The following is a 19,382-nucleotide window of genomic DNA, read 5'->3' on the forward strand; positions in this document are numbered from 1 at the left end:
TCTTAATTATTTTCCAGCGAGCACTACATTTATGCTCTAAGAGCTCCCAAAAGAAACGGGTCCTCTGCACATAGCCAACATGTAAAGGACATCTCTGCCCCAAAATACCCCTGCGGAGAGAAGAGCTCCTGCAGTTCAGGAAGTGTGGTAAGGAGACATTAGGGTGGAGCCCCACAAAAACTCCGTGTTGAGTTCACCTCTGTTTTTGTGGACAAGGGTTCCTCTTTGCCAGCCCACGGTCCTGCTAACACGCCTATGGCTTCTGGGCAGCAGACGGACGCTGTTTCGTGTTGTAGGGTCAGCCCCGGTTGTGCCGATGAAAGGTGAGGCAATACAGTCATTAAACGCACGTACTGTCGGAGGATAAAGTGGGTTTTTGCATCGCTACACGTACCATTAAAAAAAATAAATAAATAAAAGCCGCCACGGAATAACAAGCGGCAGCAAACCTCTGACACACTGCGCTATTTATACAGCCGAGCATCCATCACGCCCGTCCTCACAACATCTGCCTCCGTTACGTCTCAGCTCCGGCGCCTCAGCGTGAAATCCATAAAACTGCAAATCAACTCAGCGCGGGGACCGCTCGCCTTCAGCGCGCTTCGACCCCCGCCGGCTTCAACGGCTGCTCGGGCGGCCCCGGCCCTGCACCTGCGATAGAGCCGCAACCGATCCCCGCGCCCAGCGCCCCGGGGCGGGCGGGCGGCACCACGTGTCGGGGCGGGGAGCGGCGGGGCCGGGCCGGGCTCCGCCACCCGCAGCGCTGCGGCCGCCGCAGCAGCAGCCGCTGAGCGCGGTCCCTGACGCCCGTGCCAGGTGCCCGCGCACGGCTGCGCCGACACTGAGCGCCATGGGGCCTCTGCGGGAGAGCGGCAAGGTGAGAGCCGGGACAGGGCTGCGGAGGGGCACGGGAGACGGCGACACCGGTGGGGCTGCGGGGGTAAGGCGGGCTACGGGGAAATTCGGGCCGATGGAGGAGCGGGGCTGCGGCCCCGGGGCGCGGCGCGGGCCGGAGTGCCGCAGCAGGCGGGCGGGGGCTCGGGCTGAGCCCGCAGGATCCGCCGCCTCTCGCTTCTCCCGCTGCGCGGCGGGGCCGAGCCGGGCTGAGCCCGCGCCCCCCCGGGGGGCGGAGGCCGCCTCGTGCCCGCCTACGCGGGCGGCTGAGGGTGCGTCCGAGGGGCGGCGGGCGGGAGCGGGCGCTGACGGTTGGGGGGGTATTCCTTCCTTCTTCCCGAGGAGGAGCAGAAGGCGCACCCGGAGAAGGAGGCGTCCCGCAGCCGTATACCCCGCCTCGTCCTACGGCCGCAGCCGCCGCAGCAGCGCAAGGTGTCGCCCGCCTCCGAGTCGCCCTTTTCGGAGGAGGAGAGCCGGGAGTTCAATCCGCCCAGCTCCTCCGGGGGTTCCTCCAGGACCATCAGCAGCAACAGCTTCTGCTCAGGTACCTGCCGGGCCCCGGCCCTACAGCAGTGCCCGATTCCCGCTGCAGTCAGATCTGCTCTTCTGCGTGTCCGTAAGTGACACCAGATGTTTCCATTTCGAGTTCCGAGGGCTTAGCTCTCCACTGCTAAGAAGCTGGCAGCTTGATTGCAATGGAATAGTTGCTTAAAGAGAAAGATTTTCCTTAAAACCCACAGCGTCTGCGTGAGGAGCTGTGGAAAGCCCTTGAGCCGGAGCCTGAACCAGGCGGGGCGGTGGCTGCCAGAGGTGTGGGTCAGATACCATAACTCATTTGTCTTTGTGGCATTGACCTCCATGTGTGAGTTGGAGCACATTGTGCAGGTGGAGTGTTCCTGTTACATGGGAGTTACCTTTGGCTATCTGAAGGTCCGCAGTGTCCCTCTCTGAGCTGGACATCAGGTCATGGAGCAGAGGGAATCACTGCACAGACTATTTTCCAGACCCCTGTGTTTCAGGAACTGCTTGATGTTGAACGTTTGGCATTTGTGGAGTTCAGTAGTAAGTCCCCATCCAGCAGTGAGTCACTTGGATGCTCAGTAGCTGTGAGTAATCCCACAGTTCAGCGGAATGCTTCACCCTGTAGGAAGTCATGCACATGGGCAGTGGCGGTGAGGGTCAGAACATGGAGCCCTTGGCACTCTGTGCATGTGGTAGTTTTAAAGATAATCTGGTGACTCAAAGTTTGTTTTTAATGGCTGGTATTTTGGAAACATTCTCTATCTCACTAAAATTCTGACTTACAATGAGTGTTTTGCAGTGCTCCATTTCAGAGCAAGTTCCTCAACTTTCCTTTTTTCATAAAGTATTTTAAGTTACCAGAGCCCAATCAGAAATGGTCCCATCTATCACTTTCTTCACTAACAAATTTGCTGCTTCTCTGGACAATCAGTACTTAGCACTGTGTACACAAACAGTGGATTTCCCTAGATGAGGAATGCAGTGACTGTGCCCGATTCCAGTATTTCCCTCATAGCTTGGATAGATTTTGCAATCCAGGCTCAGCAGTGATCTGTTGGTTATTGTTTGTGAAACAATGCAGGTCATTAAACAAACAACTGCTTCACTCGGGGGAGTGCTGAAGCATTTTTCCCATGCCACGTGCATTCCTCCATCTTACCAGGTGGGGTTTGCCTGCTCCCTAGTAAGGAACCAAGAAGTAGAATCATTTGAAGCTTTCTACAGATGCATTAATTCTTGCATAAATTGTTGGGTTTTTTCTTGTTTTTTTTTCCTGATATCTTTTGGTTTTGCATCCAGTTCTTCAGATCTACTGAGCATGGTGCTGCTAAAGCTGTCCCACCATGCTGTACTGGCTGTTTCACAAATCCCCATTGCAGCATTTCTTGCTGTGGGAGTCAGACTGTTCACAGAGGTACTGAATGGTGTGGTGCTGCTCTCTTAATCTTCCTCTTGAGCTCAACTGGAAATACTTTTATTTCTTCTATTCATCTTTCCTTCTATGAATGCTGCCTTGGTTTAGCTTGGCCTACCTGATTTCCTCGTTCTTTGAAACCCCCTTGCTGCCTTTCACTTGGAGTCCTTCCATATTGTCACACACCCAGTGTGTGGGCTAAACATCCTCAGCAGCAGGAGAGCCTCCATCCAGCCTCTCCATCTCCACTGGAGGGTGACGGGCAGCAAGTGGATTTAAGATAAGTGGTGGCGCACTTAGAGTGGAAAAGGAGAGCAGATGGAGGGTGTGATGAATGGCAGTGTGATGGCAATATGACAGAGCTTTGGAGAAATGTCTTTTTTCTAAGTTCTGTAGTGACTATTAAACTCAGAAGTTTCTTGGTAAGCAGTAACGAGTGTATAGTTCCTTTCCTTTTGAATGTCCCAAAAAGTTGGTGTCTTTCTTCCTTTATTATTGACACCAAGTGTTTATGATGGGTAGATTTTCCCATCAGAAGATCTGATTTTTTTTTTCCACAGTCTAAGTAAATATGTATTTCCTGTCTGATTCCCTAGAGATTCTGGCATAGTCCATTTCCTTGTGTGCTTACATTGGTCCCACTGCATGTGTGAAGTCTTGGATTTCTCTCTAACTCAGAGCAGCAATGTCTCCCAGATAATGTTAGAGACGCTTTAGGCAGGCAAAGGAAGGTAAGGGGATGATTGAGAACCTTTGGGAAGTCTCATGATGTTAGTATGGTGGCAACAGCAAAAAAGTACTACTCAGTGATTGGCAAAAGGTTCTTCATTTTCTTTCACGTAGTTTCTTATGAAGAGGTTGTTAGTTCTGGCTGAGGTAAGCTTTAAATCTGCATGACCAGCTCCTCTTCGTCCTGTAGGTCTGCATCAGAGGCTCAATTATTGTGTTGTTTTAGCAGTTGACTTTGTCTTTCGCTTTGTAAGACTGCATAAGCCACAGTGGGACTGTCAATCTGTTTTTTCCTGCAATATTCCTGAGAAAATATATTTTTAGTGTACTTTGCTTGTACAAAACTGAAGTGGATGCTCTGAATGTGGTGTGGGAAGCTGAGTCTTTGTGTCACTATTCACCACATACAATCCCTCTGTAACATCTTAGCACATCTGAGGTCCTGTTTGTCAGCTGATACAGGAGCTCTTCCCTTAACCTCTGCCCTCCTACAGCTTGGATATTGGCCACAGAACTTTTATGTCCAGTGATGAAAAACAATCTCCCAGCAGCATCATCCAGCCGGGCTGTTGCTGAGCGTTCCCCATCTCATGAGTGTTACCTTCCTAAGTATCTCCTGGTATTGAAGCTGCTGTGCATGCTCACCCTGTCAGCCAGAGGGGTGCACTTAAGCACCACAAACACATGATTCATTCACGGGTCTCTGGCTGAGCAGCTGCTCTGGGGAGGAAGGAGGGCTCCCTCTGCCCATTGCTGTTGCAGTGTTTGCATTATAAGAAATAGGATACTGGGGGTGGGGTGTTATCCTTGTATTTTGTGTACACATCCTTTTGATACTGAGCTAATTGCTTGTTGGATTGTAGACAGCTTGGAAGTGCCCAGCTCAATAATGGTCTGCTTAGCTTTGAATTTTAAAATGGAAGTTCATCAGGACATTTTTTTTCCTATTTTCTGCCTCTGAATAGCTTAAATGTTGAATTTCATACTGCAAGGAAGAGTTCTTTAATGCTGCCTTTTTATAGATGTTCAACCATCTCCTCAGCCTGAGTCCAGAGGCCAGCTAGCTGAGTCTCTGCAGATAGATCAGCTTTCGAGACCAGTTGTGCATTTAACTATCAGTTCAGCAGCAGATTTTATGAGCCAGACGAGGTTTTTTATTTCAGTAGCAAAATGTTCCTCTTTTCGTAGTCTTATCTACAGATCCCCTTTTTAGCTAGACTATATAGTACTACGGGGCATTGAAAAACAGCAGTGTCTATGTATGTAGTGACTGTGATTCACTCCCCCAGAGTGTTCAAAAAATAAGATTTTTGGGGGGGAAGGAAGCTTTTCCTTTCAAATTCTCAGTCTGAATTTAGTGTTCATTTTATTTTCTGGTACAAAGATCTTTTAAAAAATACGTTCCTCGAGACTGTGTTCTGGTGATGTGATTGAGCTGTAGTTTCTGGGGTGTAACACAGCAGCAGCAGGAAGTTCTGTCCTACAGTTTCCTGCTCAGGGGATGCCATGCATGATCCACTTCAGCTTCAAGACTGTGTGCCAGTTGAACAACCTGCTGAGGGATGCAGAGGCTGAGTTCATAGTGTATATGTCAAAAAAGGGGTATGGGCTTCCAACAGCATTATTAAAATAGTGTAGATGCACTGCCCTGAGCCACAGATCAGAGGAGAGGGAAGATTGTAAAGGACCATTGACCTGTGTTACTGGGCAACATGCTGCACCTTCTGTCACCCTCATAAAGCGTATCTTTGCTACAGCGTTGGAGTGGGTTGTATCACAGCCAGCCAGCCCTACAGGCTCCACTGTTGAAGTGTACTTAAATCTGTGTTTCTCAATAGGAAAAAAGTAGGTGAAAATGAATTTGCAGTTTTTTAACAAGCCATTACAAGGTTAAGACTATGGCATTAGTATAAACTACTAAAATAATTGCCCTGTTATTGATGTATTTGTATATCTACAATTACTCCTTGTGTATGTTAGTTTATATTTATGTGTACAGTTATTATCATGGAAACAGCATGTTTTTGTTTGTTGTTTCAAGAAGAAATGTTCTGTTTAAGTAGTTTCTTCTTGGCTCCTTTTTTTGTTTCTCAGCGTTACTGAATTGTACACTTTAAAGTGCTCAAGTGCCTGATCCTGAAAGCTCGCTCCTGTTTCCAGACCTCCTTTCAGCTTCACTTTTGCACAGTATTTTTGCCATTTTCTCTAACTTTTGAAGTGGAGCTGTTCCCCAGAGAATGTGATTGCAGTGCTCTGTAAGGCAGTTTAGCAATCACTCTGATATTAATTTTCCAAAAACACTGAGACAAAATCTGCTTCTAGAAGCACACTCACGGCCTTTGCATAAAGGCAATGCTGGTAACATGCTTCCTTTTCTCACTGCTGTTTCCCTGGAGAATTTCCTGCTGGGCCAACGTGCATGCCATAATTTATTATTGCTTCATGCTGTTCTCCACCATTTCTGTTCCTGTGCAGCAGAGATGTGTTCCAAACATGGAAGTGAGAAAAGTGCCTAGGTACTAAGAAGCACAGCCTGCCTTTTCCTCCCTGTTCAGCTTTCCCTTCATCCCTTTCAACTTCAGTCTTTATTGCCTCTTAATACGTAACTATTCTTTTGTGTCTATACCACCCAACAACATCTGGAAGCCAAAATATTTGACCTTTTGAACGTTTGTTGTTACCTTTTTATGTATCTGTCAGCACTTTACAACCTGACCCAGATCCTACTGCAGTCAGCAGAAGCGTTCCCATTGTCTCTGGGACGTTTTGGACTGTGTCCTGAGAACACTTAGTGCTGGTCCTTTTCTAGTAGCATTTGTTACAGTCTGCTGTGTCCTGTGATGACTGTAATGGCTGAAACCTAGGCTGTACGGTATGTTTTTTTCACTACCAATATGTAATCTAATACTCTTGCTTTAAAGTATTTTTTGTGCAATTTTGTGCTTAGTTGAAAGGTTTCTTGCCTATTGAAGAACATCACAGCTTGTAGAAGAAACAAAACATTTATCTAATAGTAAGGTTTTGATGACTTTTGGATGAAAATAGAATTGTGGTGCTTCAAAAGAAATTCTCACATTGTAACTGCACATTTGAAAGGCTTATATATGCCCTTAACATCTTGGATCAGTGTTTTGATGTATATATCAGCAAATACAGGGTTCTGTGGTGGTGCTAAATGCCAGTCTGAGAGAATAATTTAAAAGAAAAAAAAAACAACAGAAATACACATACTACAACAATGGATAGACTCTATGTGGTTTCCTAGCACAATCAGAAGGTAAACAGTGCAACCTTAGGACAGCTGTGCCGTCAGCTGTGGAGACAGAGCTGTATGGGAAGCAAGGAGTACAACGTTTATACCATTTGAGGAACAGTTTTATTTGTGGTCTGTTTTATGTGTTTTCTTTACCAAAAAAATGTACTTTCAAAACTGGGCAGAATGTTTATCGCTTCCTCCCTTGCTGCATAGTGAAACCAAACACGTTCAGAAAACCATCTATATGCATGTGTATTTCACATAATGTAGATAGGAAATGAGCTGTATTAGTTACAATTGATGTAGTCAAGTAGGAGCAGTGGTTCCACTGCCAACCTGTGGCCTCAGAATAGATCAGTGAGTTCTATAAAAGTTCCTCAGAAAACTACCAAATGAACTTTTCTCTCCTGTAATACCCTCTGCTTTCCTCCCCTTTAGTTACAACTTTTCTTTAGAAATATCAGGTAGATTTTCAGTCCTTTACTGCATTAAACACATTGTCCACGTGTTTTCTGTGGCATGGTATCACAGCTCAGGAGCTGTGCTATTCCTGATTACAGTGTTCTCCTAGTAACAGCACTCCTTTTATTGATATTTTGCTAGCAGGCCTTCATGCTTTTGTTCTCTAATAGCAGTACCATTAGCTGTGCTATAAATTTAATTACAAAGCCAGTAAACTACAATTACATAGCCTTTTTTCAGATGGTTTCCCAGAACTCACTAGTGAAGTGTTCAAAAATAATGAAGATTAGCAAAGGCATCATTCGCTGCCAAAGTCAATTAAAATTTGTTGCTTTGGTGTAACAACTATTGCCAGTCAGACGTCGTAAGCTGATATCTAGGGACGTGTTTATGGGAAATACTGCGTAGTGAAAGATTCCTAAGCCTTAGGAGGAGACAGATCCAACTCCTTTGACCATCCTCTCCCTCTTCTGAGCCTGTCACACTTTCACCATGAAGTGAGTGAGCAGAAGGTGCCTCTTACTGAATGCACTGAGCAGTTTGCATACTGAATTGTAAGCGGTGACTGATCAGGGTCTTGGCATGACAAATGCAAGCACAAAATAGCTGGTAAAGAACAGGTATTAGTGGTGTCTGTACACTAATGATAGGAACAGAGAAAAGGAATTGGAGGTGTGTCGTCTTTGATATTACCTACTGGGTTAGCTTTTGCAGCTAAAACATTAAAATAGGTCGGAAGATGGATTGGAGGAAAAAGAAAAAAGGATGGTCCCCAGCTGTGGGATATATACAGAATCACAGAGGAGAAAACTCATGAGTATGTCGTTTGTCCATCCTCTTTTTTGAGACAGGACTGTTGCCAGCACTACATCACATCAGCCATGGCTTTGTCTACCCAAGCCTTGAGACGTTTCAAGGGCAGGAGTCTGTGTAACCTTCTTTCATGCCCTCAGGGAATGGTGAGCTGCTAGCCTGCCTCACTGCAGCCAAAATGGAGCAGTTAATTCAAGTTCTGTCTGCAGAGACATGGGGATTAAATGTGGAATTAATTTGCTTAGCAGGATTTCTTATAAGTAGGCCTTGTCAGATAAACCTCTTCTCTTTTTTGGACAGGGCTGTAGTTTTCGTTGCTCTGCTGCTGTCCTTTAGAGCAAAGTAGAAATTAAACACAACCTCAGTAGATCTTAGAATGAATTTAGCATTGATCAGTTGGATGAAAACTAGTAGCATTTTTAGGGTTCTACTTTTAGTGAAGTTACTCAGTACCTTTGCCAACAGTCTGTGATTGTGTAAAATTGTCCTGGTTTGCGGGTGACAAATTGTTAGTAGCAATGACTAATCATCCAGAGTGTGTCACCTAGCAATGGAATGGCTGTGGTAAGAATGAAATGCTGTAGCACAGACAGGAACCGAGGAGCATATTCTTACAGGATGACAGAATCATATGAGCTGGAAGGGACCTCTAGAGATCATCTAGTCCAACCCCCCTGCCAGAGCATGCTCCCTATGCCAGGTTGCACAGATAGCACGGGCACCTTAAGCTGTGCTCCCAGACTTATGCTAAAATGGAAGCTGTTGAGAACCTGATGTTGAGGGTGTGAGTATGCTCCACCTCTATGTTTTTAGGTATGCTTTTCATTTATACTGCTACACTTTATCCCTTTCCTTTGGCCCTCAGGGTTATCCAGTTTTTCCAGTATTGTGAGTCTCCTGTTAATATTGTGAGCCCTTACCCCCACTGGTGTAGCTGACCAAGTCATTGTGATGCGGTGAAGTGGAGAAAGCAGGTCCTGCAGGCAGTGGTACGGCTTATGTTCTCTGCAGAAGCCTAAATACAGCTGACTTAGCCTCTAGAGGAGCCTATTCCTCTCTGTTTACTATAGAAAGAGCATTAGCAAATGGATCTTAGGTGATACATTCTTTGGTGTCTGCCAGCAACTTTTATTAATTCATTAAAGACTCACACATTATAAGACCAGCAATGAGAGGAGCACCAAAGCAACTCCTACGGATTTAAAACTGTGGGGCAGACGAGCAGAATGAGAGATTATCCTGAAAAATTGTGAGATGGCCTTGTTGGTTCATTGCCAATAACCACCTTACTGTGCTCCATCCTTGCAGAGCCCTGGGTATGTGGAAAGGGAACTGCCACATAGAAGTCAGGGTGCAGTCTCAGTATGCTGAGTGAGTTAAAGTTCATTAGAATCCTGTGTTTTTTTCTTTGGAGAAAAACAGAGTGCAAAGTTTGAACACTGATGAGAGGAATCTTAAGATGAAAATGTGGCAGTAGAAATGAGGTCGGGTAGGGGACAGGCAGTGCAGACTTGTAAAAACACAGAACTAAATCTGACAGCGAGGAGTGAAAGTAAAAAGAAGTGAGCGGTTCCACAGGAAGAGCATAATTAATTATCTAGGTGAATTAAATAAGAGGGTTGGATATGCAGTATTTCTTGGAGACTTGAGGAAACAACAGTGTTTTTCTAAAGAAGGCTGTAAAAGAAATTGCAGTGGAAATTGTGAAGTCTGTGCTCAGAGGATCGGAGAAAATGTGTGGTCTTAAAGTCTGTGAGAGCAATTTTTTGTCATTCGTTAAGAGTATTACTGCCTCAACACATTTGACTTCAGTATTTGAAAGTTAGTCAACGCATGCAGACATCAGCGTACTCTGAGCAGTTTCCGAGAACGTTTGAGAAGACACCATCCCGTGCTTGGCTTTGGAACTTGACCAGCTTATCTGAACTGAGAGAGGGGTTAGGCAGCATTTCAGTGACGAAATCCAGCTGATGCTCAAAGGGAAAAGCCAGAACACTCTTGGGAGACCACTCTGAAAAAAGACACACATGGATATAGCGAGGAAGGCAAGGAAAGTCACATATTACTTAAGTGTTTTCCATCTGCTTGACAAGGAAATAATAGAGGCAAGATCAGTAGGCTTTCACAGCAGTTTTTGGCAGCTTTCTCTCTGCTATCCTGATACTCATGCCTCCAAAGATAAACCAAGTGTGTTCCTGATAGGCTGGAGCTAAAATCCTTTTTGGGTAAGACTCTTACCAATTTATAAGATGCTCCACAGACCTTTCTGAGGACTGCATTCCCAGCGGGTGTTCAGCAGACGGTAAATTCCATTCTGGGTCACTCACTCATATTTCCCCATAGCCAGCTTTGGAAACAGATTCCTTGCCTTGGCCTTATGTTGGACAGCTTGGCGTTTTTCATCTCCTGTGTCAGAGCTGCCAGCAGGGTTTTGTACAGGTACAGGGGAGTTCTCAGTCCCACAGTACCTCCCCTGTATCCCTGAAGGTTTCTCTAGCAAGAAGAAATGAATTTAAATGGAGGGAATCTGCCTTGCACTGGGCACATGGATGGCACCTTGGTGTTCCCCTAGACTCTCCTTGTAGCAGAGCACTGAGGTGCAGACTGGTGGGGAACTGCGTCCCTCCCTGAACAGCGCAGCCTCCCTTACCTGCGATAATGAGCTCCCATGTCTCACTTGCAGCTGTTCCTTTGTTCCTAAAAATAACAAACTATCAGAAGAATGGAAGTTCAGTAAGGTCATTCATTTACTTCAGCAGGAGTGGGAATGCTGACCTGACTAAAGGTTATGAGTGGTGTGAGCAGAGATCCACTGTTCCTAATATGCCAGGCTCATTTGTTCATTTAATAAATGCCCTGTTGTGACAAACACTGTAATCCTTAAGCATAGGATAAAGTTATGTAGGTTCTATGGGGTAATCTGATACAGTGCAGTGTGTTAACGAGAAGCAATTGTAGTAGGGCTTGTGATTAAAATACTTATTTTTGCATACTTTCTTTAGCTACCCCTTTCTTACACCTCAGAGGTGTCTTTATATGTTTGCTTTTTAATGCCTTAATTCTAAATACTGCAGCTTACATATTTCATTATTACAAGTCTCTGTCGGTTTTTGAGGTTCTCCAGGTGGAATTCCCATAGCTCAATGAAGTCTCTCATGTCAAACACTTCTGTAAGGTCTTGGACAAGGCTTACAGTGATTTTGTTGGTAGGGAGATGAAGTAACTAATTTATTTCTCTGTTGAAAATGGTGCTACATAAAGAAACATAAAGAAAGTGCAAAGGTTGCAAGAAAAAATGAACTGCATGAATATGCACTTCTTCACACATGTATTTAATGACTAATATTGGTGTGCTTCTAAAGAGAAGACTGCTTAAATACATTTCCAAAGCTCTCTCAGCCATGCTGATTCACTCTGCTGTCAGTAACATTTGTTCAGCCCGAAGAAGAGACTCTGAACCTATGAGAAAAGAAAATAGGCACTGATCTGGCAGAAAGCTGCCTCCTCTCTTCTCTGCGTTGAGTTATATTGTGATGTTGATATGAATGGAAAGAATAAAAGAAGGGTGGTGTAACCACACACCGGGAAAGCTTTTGTATGTGGAAGGATGCAGCTATTACACTGTACTGAGGGAGCAGTAATTAATAATAGCAAAAGCTTCTCTTCCCTAGGAAAGGGGCCGTGGGGGAAATGAGACAGTTATGTACTGACTGAACAGTGCCCATCCAAAGCTCACTGCAGGATCGGGCTTGGCCTCAGTTATAAACAGGATGGAAGTGGTAGGTGCAATATGGTCATGCAAATTACTTGGCTCAGCTGCAGGTACCTTTCATGTTAGGTGAAGGTAATGCACTGGGAACAGAGTGCAATTGCATAAGTAAGATGGCAGCTTTCATTTTGTCCTGGGAAAGAGCGAGCAATTACATTTCTCCCAGAGAGAATATTGTAGGGTTACCAGAGTCAGTGTGTTTGGTTTTGTTGCCTCTCTCTAAAACCACTGTGACTTTTACAAGAGAAGTGATTATGCAAGAGGGATTTAGATGAGGGAGGTGAGGGGAGTGATATGTGGGTTTTGTCTCAACTCTGACTTTCTGCTTTGCATGTAGTTGTTAAGAGCTGGAGTGTTTATATTCCTGGAGATCAGAAATGCTGCTCTATTTCAAGCAGTGATTACTAGTGTTTCCAGTATGAGTGTTCCTCAAGATTCTGCTTTAACAAAAGCAGTCCGTGTGTAGTGCACCCTTTTCAGAAAGAGGTAACACACATCCACTTGTTAAAAATGAGAAGCTCTGTGGTCACAGTTACTTCAAAAGCAAAAACGATTTTTAGAAACCTTTACTAATCGCAGATAAATGATGACTTTGTAGATTGTGTCTAGATCGTTCTGTTAGTAGATAGTTTTCTTGTTCAGATGGGGACATGGGACATGTGTCCCAGGCTCACCTTCCATCCACTACAGACACAGTGACACAAGCCATTCTTGTGTTTTGAGCACATTTCTTAATGTTCATGCCATAGCATTCTCTAACGCTGCTAATTCAAAAGAGCTTTTCTTAGGTATGAATTTTTATTGTGTAGCCCCTGATTTTGCATTTGTCAGACATACAGAACAAGCACTCACCATTTTAGTCTGCCATAAGGCATTGGAAACTTCATCAAAGATGAGAGAAAATATTACCTATTTACCAGATTTCAGGGCCTAATTTTTATGTATTTTGTAAAATTGTAAATAGTTGCAGCCCAAATATATATATATTTAGCAGAATATATATATATAATTCTGCTAACTTCCTGTACTCACTAGTTAGAAATTTTATGTTTTCCTTTTCAGATGACACTGGCTGTCCTAGTAGCCAGTCAGTATCTCCAGTTAAGACTCCTTCTGATGCTGGACACAGCCCAATCAGTTTTTGCACTGGTAGTGATGGAGACTTCTCCAGGAAGAAATTCAGTGCAGGAACAATGAGTGAAGGAAACTCACAGCTGGCTCGATATAAAAAGGAGACAAAGACAAGCGTTGTAAAGCCCGGTGAGTATAGCATAGTTCCTTTCATTTATTTAATTACACTCACTAATTGACAATTACATCTACAGGTGTCCAGATGCTTTTTATTGTATTGCCTGTGATACAGCTAATGTTGATAGTAAATAAACAAGATAATTGGGTTCTTTCTATGGAACCACCTGCAAGCTTTGAAAACACTACAAGTATTAGCTTTTTCATGGAAATATAATTAATTGATGTCTTCACTTTCATTTATGAGGCTGACTGGTGATGTCAAATAACAACTGAAATGGATTTTATTCTATTTCATGGAAATTGCACATGTAGTTCACTGGCCAAAGATAAATTAATCTTACTATCAAAATAACAAATTATAGTCTTCTAATGTTATTAGATTGATGGTTAGACCCTGCCTAAAGTTTCTGCCATCAGGCTGCGATAGCTCTTGGGATACAGCATGTCAAATCAAGACAGGATAATGGGCAGAGTGCATGTGGGAGTTATGCAGATGTAGCTCTGTAGTGCATTGCCTGAATCACGAGCATGTCTCCCATTGCCTCAAGCTAATGGGCCACCTTAGACCACCAATTAAGTCAGCACCTGCTTGTCACACATCCAAGAGTAAATGTTCTGGTGTGTTGTGGGCTGCTGTAATTTTAATGAGCAGATATAAAATGTATTTGTGAATCACTTACAGACAGCTCTTGACTGCAAAGCGTCAGGATATTTGTGCCTTCAGCTCTTGATTACAAATGGCCAGGATATTTTCACTGTTATTTAATTAATCTTGGAGGTGGGGTGTTCTGACCCTGAGCAGAGCCAGCTGCAGAACTGACATGGCTAACGATCTCAGATACATCATGGCTATATTGTTTCTAGAGTTATTTTACCTCTAGAAGCATTCTAGACGTTTCTGTGAGGAGTCATCTCAGATTTTCCAGAGTTATATTTCTGAGATCAGAAACAGCAGAGAATCAGTTGTAAAAACTGGCTTGGTCTTTGAAAGGGCTGAGTAAGTCTGACTTCTCAATATCCTTGCAGAGTTCTTCATTTCATAGCACCTGTATTACTTGTGTGTTCTCAGTCTGCATAACAATGCCAGATTGTATTCTTTTTTTCAAAATTTGTTTCCTATTTCATTAGAATCAGGGAATAATGCAGGTAGCATGTGAATGTCAGTCAAATCTGCAACCATGGCTCTCAAAATAATTTTGTATGTGAATGCAGATGCAGCTTAAGAAAATGAATAGAAATAATTTTGAAAGTTTATTCTACTCTTCAGTAGAATAGAAACACAAGGAAGAATTATGCATGCGTTTCAGTAAATGACTTCATTGTTTTTGATTATTACACCTAAACAATAATGATAATTTAATAGACTTTTCTGTTAGTAGTCAGAAGTAGTCTTCATTCTGCTTGGTGGACAGAGGAAAAGGATCTGGGACTGCTAGGGGACAGCTAGCTGAACATGAGCCGGCAGTGTGCCCAGGTGGACATGAATGCCAATGGCATGCTGACTTGTATCAGAAATGGTGTAGCTAGCAGGAGCAGAGAGAAGATTGTCCCTCTGTACCCGGCACTGATGGGGCTGCAGCTCAAGTGCTGTGCTTAGTTTTGGGCCCCACACTACAATAAAGACCTTGGAGCATGCCCAGAGAAGGGCAACAATTTTAGGAAAAGTCTCTCATCTCTCGTGTGTGGTAAGGTATTGAAACAGGCTGCCCAGGGAGGTGGTGGAGTCAACATTCTTGGAGGTTTTCAAGAAAAAGATGTGGCACTGAGTGATACGAGCTAGAGTGGTCACAGGCATGGGTTGATGGTTGGACTAGATGGTCTTAAAGGTCATTCCAACATTAATGATTCTGTGATTCAATGATTTCAAATCTTCCAACTGATTTAGCCTAGGTGTTTTAAAATATATACTTTTTAGACAGTTTCTTTCCTGTATTAGGCTTATCATAGATACACAGAATCATCTAGGTTGGGGAAAACCTTAAAGATAGTCCAACCATCAATGTAACCTGCTAAGTCCCATCACTAAACTATGTTCCTTAGTGTCACATCCACACATCTCTTAAATACCTCCAGGAATTGGGGGGTACATCACTTCCCTGGGCAGCATGTTTTAATGCTTAACCACTCACTCCGTAAATAAATTCTTCCTGATGTCCAGTCTAAACCTGCCCTGTTGCAACTTGACAGCATTTCCTTGCATCTTGTCAGTTATCACCTGAGAAGAGAGGCCAGCACTCTCCTTGCTACAACCTCCTTTCAGACTCTTGTAGAGAGCAAGGAGGTCTCTCCCCTCAGCCTTCTCTTTTCTAGACCAGCCACAATTCCCTCAACCACTCCTCATAAGCTTTTTTTGTAGTCCTTTCTCCAGCTTTATTCTCTTCTCTGCACACATATTCATGTTTGCCTGTTCCTACTCTCTCACTACATTTTTTTTAGTTACCTGAGCAGTTTCAGTTAAATTTTTAAAAAAGAGAGGAAACATCTGTAAGACTGCATGAATACCAGTTGAAAGGCTGAAAGGGTGAAACAAAAGCAATCTGAGTATAGTTTTAATATGCTTAAGGTAAAAAAAATAGTCAACAGAAAGGATCCAAATCAACTTATTGGTGTACTGCTTATGAGACTGTTTTTAATGTAATTTTGGGGGAAGAGAGATATACTGGCATCCTCATCCATTCATCTGTAGCTTTAACTTGTCATCTTTGTAGCTTCCTCTTAATGTGGCTGTGTTCTTATGGGAAGAGTATAATGTAGGTATCAGTACCGCTGCGTTGATTAAGCTGTAAGTTTGGTAACTGATCTCTAGAGCTCAGGATTGTTACTCCTGGGATCCATCAAAACTTTTCAGTCAGGAAGTGGTTCTCATTGCTGTCTCTTGGTTTCAAGTGGGTTCAGTCCTTTCCTTGTGACATATTTGTGCACCTATTTCTGGTGACTTAAGAAGATATAGCCTTTGTACAAAGAGAAAGGCATTGTCTTGTAGCAAAACTTGCAGGGAATTACAGGAGAGTAGTAGAAAGGAAATGGATGTGGGAGGAAAGTGATAGCAATATATACTTGTCATACGTAACCTAGTTCTATTTACAGCTGGATCCCTCCAATTTCAGTGCAAAAAGAGTTGTGCATAATATTTTTATCTGTACCGTAAGTCCTGTCTGATTTATGAGATAATCTCTACAGTTATTCATCTGAAATGCCTTGTGATAATGACTACCTAGCAATAATGACTACATAGCAGGAGCCAGTTGTAAGACAGAAAAGTACAGTCTGCCTATAACATTTATGGACTGTGTCCTGTGCTACATTTTTTTGTGTGAGTACATCAGTGTACACCTTCAAAATGCATATCATTTTGCAGAAAATGTTTTCCAGGATTTAATTTTTGGAACATGCTGAATTTCAAAAGTAACACTCACACAAATATTTAGATAATTCAGGAAATGTAAGAGTGGGATAGCACTGAGAATGAACCCTTGGGACTTTTTTGGGCTGTTCCCAAGCTCCAGTGCTTTTCTTTTATGCTAGCAGTGTCACTTAATCTCTCTTTTCTACACTTCAAAATATGAAATACAACATAGGTTTCTTTTCTTTAACAGCTTAAGACATTGTTATACGAATCTGAAGTCATACTCAGTTCTTGAAGTATTATGAAACAAGTTTTGGATGTCTTTCATAATTTTACGTTGTTTGCATAATGAACCATACTTAATTCTGGAATGCATTATCACTACATCTTGCCAACCTTTGAAAGATTTATAAGAATAAAAATGTTATGCATTTGTTGATAATAGTTGATAATATTTTTACTATGCATTCAATCTAAACCACATCAGTATTATAAGTGAATTTAGCTTAAAATCTGTGGCTGTTTCCTGGGAAAGGATGGAGGACAGGTACATTAAGGAAGATACATATAATCCTCTCCAGGATGAAGTTGGAAGTCTTCTAATTTCAAGATTTTAGATGTCATTCCCTCTTGGGGATGTGACTTGTTTTTGCAATACTAAAAGCAGCAGAAAATGCATTACAGGAAATGGCTCTGCAGAAAGGCTCATAAGCTTAATTAACACTAGTCCTAATTCTCTGTCAGGATATCGTGTTGAATCCTCAGCTTCTGTAACTAAATAAACAGGAGCGTAAACATTTCTACATATTCATGTTCTTGCACTTCTTCTCCTTTGGAGGATCCGTCCTGAATTCCCACACCTCATGTCTAGATCTTCTTAAGAATGGTGGGACTGTTTTGCTTTGGCAGTCTTTCTCATCTCATTTTTTGCTTTCCATAAGAATGCTTAGTGCAAGGGTTCAAAATCTGGTCCTGCAAGTCACAATAAACTAACAAAAATATATAGATAAGGAAAGGAATCTTGAGCAAGAGTTGTGTCAGTAGCTTTTTCAAGCCTTGTATGTTTAAAATAACACAAAGCTGTACTTGCATTTCAGTGTCCATGAGCAACATTAACTTGAGAATGTGTTCAGCATTTCTGGCAAAAGTTCTGTTGTGCTCTGATGCCATGGGCAACCTTGGTACCCCTTACTGGATGAGCTACAGTTGGAGCTGTCTCTGAAAGCCCATTGAGTTACTGCAGTTTAACATTAAATTAATAAGACTTAAGATAAAACATGAAGGTTTTCCCACCCTTGTCCCTTTTGCACCTTTATTGGTCCCTTCCAGCCCAAGCCATTCTATGATTTTGTGATTTATGCGTAACTACAGGAAAGGGGTCCTAAGTGAGCAGCAGATAGAGTCAGCTCCCACATTTTGTAAGGGCTGGCTGTTGGTCATTCACAGCTCCTTCTTTCGTAATAGAATCTTACAGAAACAGTTGTGGTAGATTTTGGCCTTATTCCTTTTTCTCATTTACTTTCGTTTTCTTTGGTCTCTTGCATCTCTTGTTGGGCCTACACAAGGAAGCTACTGCTGGTTTTTAAAATAAAAGCATTTCCAGATAATCATTCTGTATGCACAGAGCCCTTCTGCATATTTTACTGATGGGATCCACTTTAGTTTCGCGTCTGTTGCTATGGAGCTGTGTAGATTTGCTTACTTGACCTGCTAGCACAGGGAGTTATTAAAGACTGTCTCCATGGATACAACAGGACCTAAAGCAGACTTCACAGGAAGATTAAAATACACATCTCTGCCTTCAAAAGACAAATGCCATGTTCTGGTTCAAGCCTGCACTGCCCTGACATCTCATATCCTAGAGCTAAGCAAAGAGTGGTATCTGCCTGCCAAGATTTTGTGTGTGGTAGCCGTGGGTTCAGTAGAGTCTTCATCACCCATCCCTGCCTGTTTCAGAATTGTCACCACTGTGTTTTTGGAATGGTCCTTCAGTTGAATCAGCAGATCCCATGGGGTATCAAGCTCCTCTTGCATTAATCTCTGAATATTTGTGATTCAGAAATGATTTCAATACATGTATCTCCTTTGGTTACTTTTAGAAGCTCTGGGCTGGGGATTGGATCTCTGACCCAGTACCTGGGCCAGTTGAATATAGGAAATGGAACAGCTTTTAAAGCTGAATCTGTCAATTGTGCTTCTTCCAGTAGTTATAGAAGTTGTTTTGGATGTGAGAGATATGAATCCGTGATCTTGAGCTACATTGCTCAGTGATGGTCTGTAGTTAATCTGACCTCAGATCTGTATCTGTAATGTAGCTGTAATAATCTTTGCATGATCAAGTTGGCTAAGGTCCTCTTTAGTAATAAAGAAGATATAATCCATGAAATCAGTGAATCTAGTGTGCTGTCTTTGTGACCAAATACTTACTTCCAAAGACTTACTTTAGAATAAGTAGCGCTTTAAACTAATTGTACTAACTCTTCATTGACTAAAAGTGGGACCTAGGTTGTCGCAGACAAAGGTGACTATGTTAGAGATATTTTAGTCAGATTAATCCCACCCACGACTCCTCTGTTCTAAATGGGATCTCTGACAGCTCTGCTGTTGGCTCTTCTTGAAGCTGAGAAGCTGAGTACATTCTTTCTTACTCTTCTCTCTGTCTTTCTGTCTTTTTTTTTTCAAAAGGGAAAAGTGAGTTACAGGCATTTAGTTGCAGAAGAATGTTAGTGGCTGAGATCACACTGGGAAGCTAATGGCTACTCAGTATAGGTCACTAAGTCCAATTAGATGCATCTGCTCTTCTGTTCATCCCTGAAAGCTTAGGCACTCTGTGCTATTTCTGAGGACCACTGCCTCAGGTCCCTAGCATTATTTGGGAAGATTTTGTATCTCATTTTGCTCTGAAAATTTCATTTGTCAGCGGGAA

General features: G+C 42.9%; 1 protein-coding gene across 1 annotated transcript in view; it reads left to right on the plus strand.

Moving 5' to 3' along the window:
* Positions 1-850: 850 nt before the first annotated feature.
* SYBU (syntabulin) overlaps positions 851-19,382 on the plus strand; it is a 39,055-nt gene continuing 20,523 nt past the window's right edge. Inside the window, exons 1-3 of the mRNA XM_065753748.1 lie at positions 851-1,186; positions 1,240-1,438; positions 12,922-13,119. Coding sequence (XP_065609820.1) covers positions 851-1,186; positions 1,240-1,438; positions 12,922-13,119 — 733 coding nt within the window. The remainder of the gene's footprint in view (positions 1,187-1,239; positions 1,439-12,921; positions 13,120-19,382) is intronic.

Source organism: Cyrtonyx montezumae, unplaced genomic scaffold, assembly GCF_038088225.1.
Source record: "Cyrtonyx montezumae isolate F1298 unplaced genomic scaffold, pur_monq_1.0 scaffold_8, whole genome shotgun sequence".
NCBI lineage: Eukaryota > Metazoa > Chordata > Aves > Galliformes > Odontophoridae > Cyrtonyx > Cyrtonyx montezumae.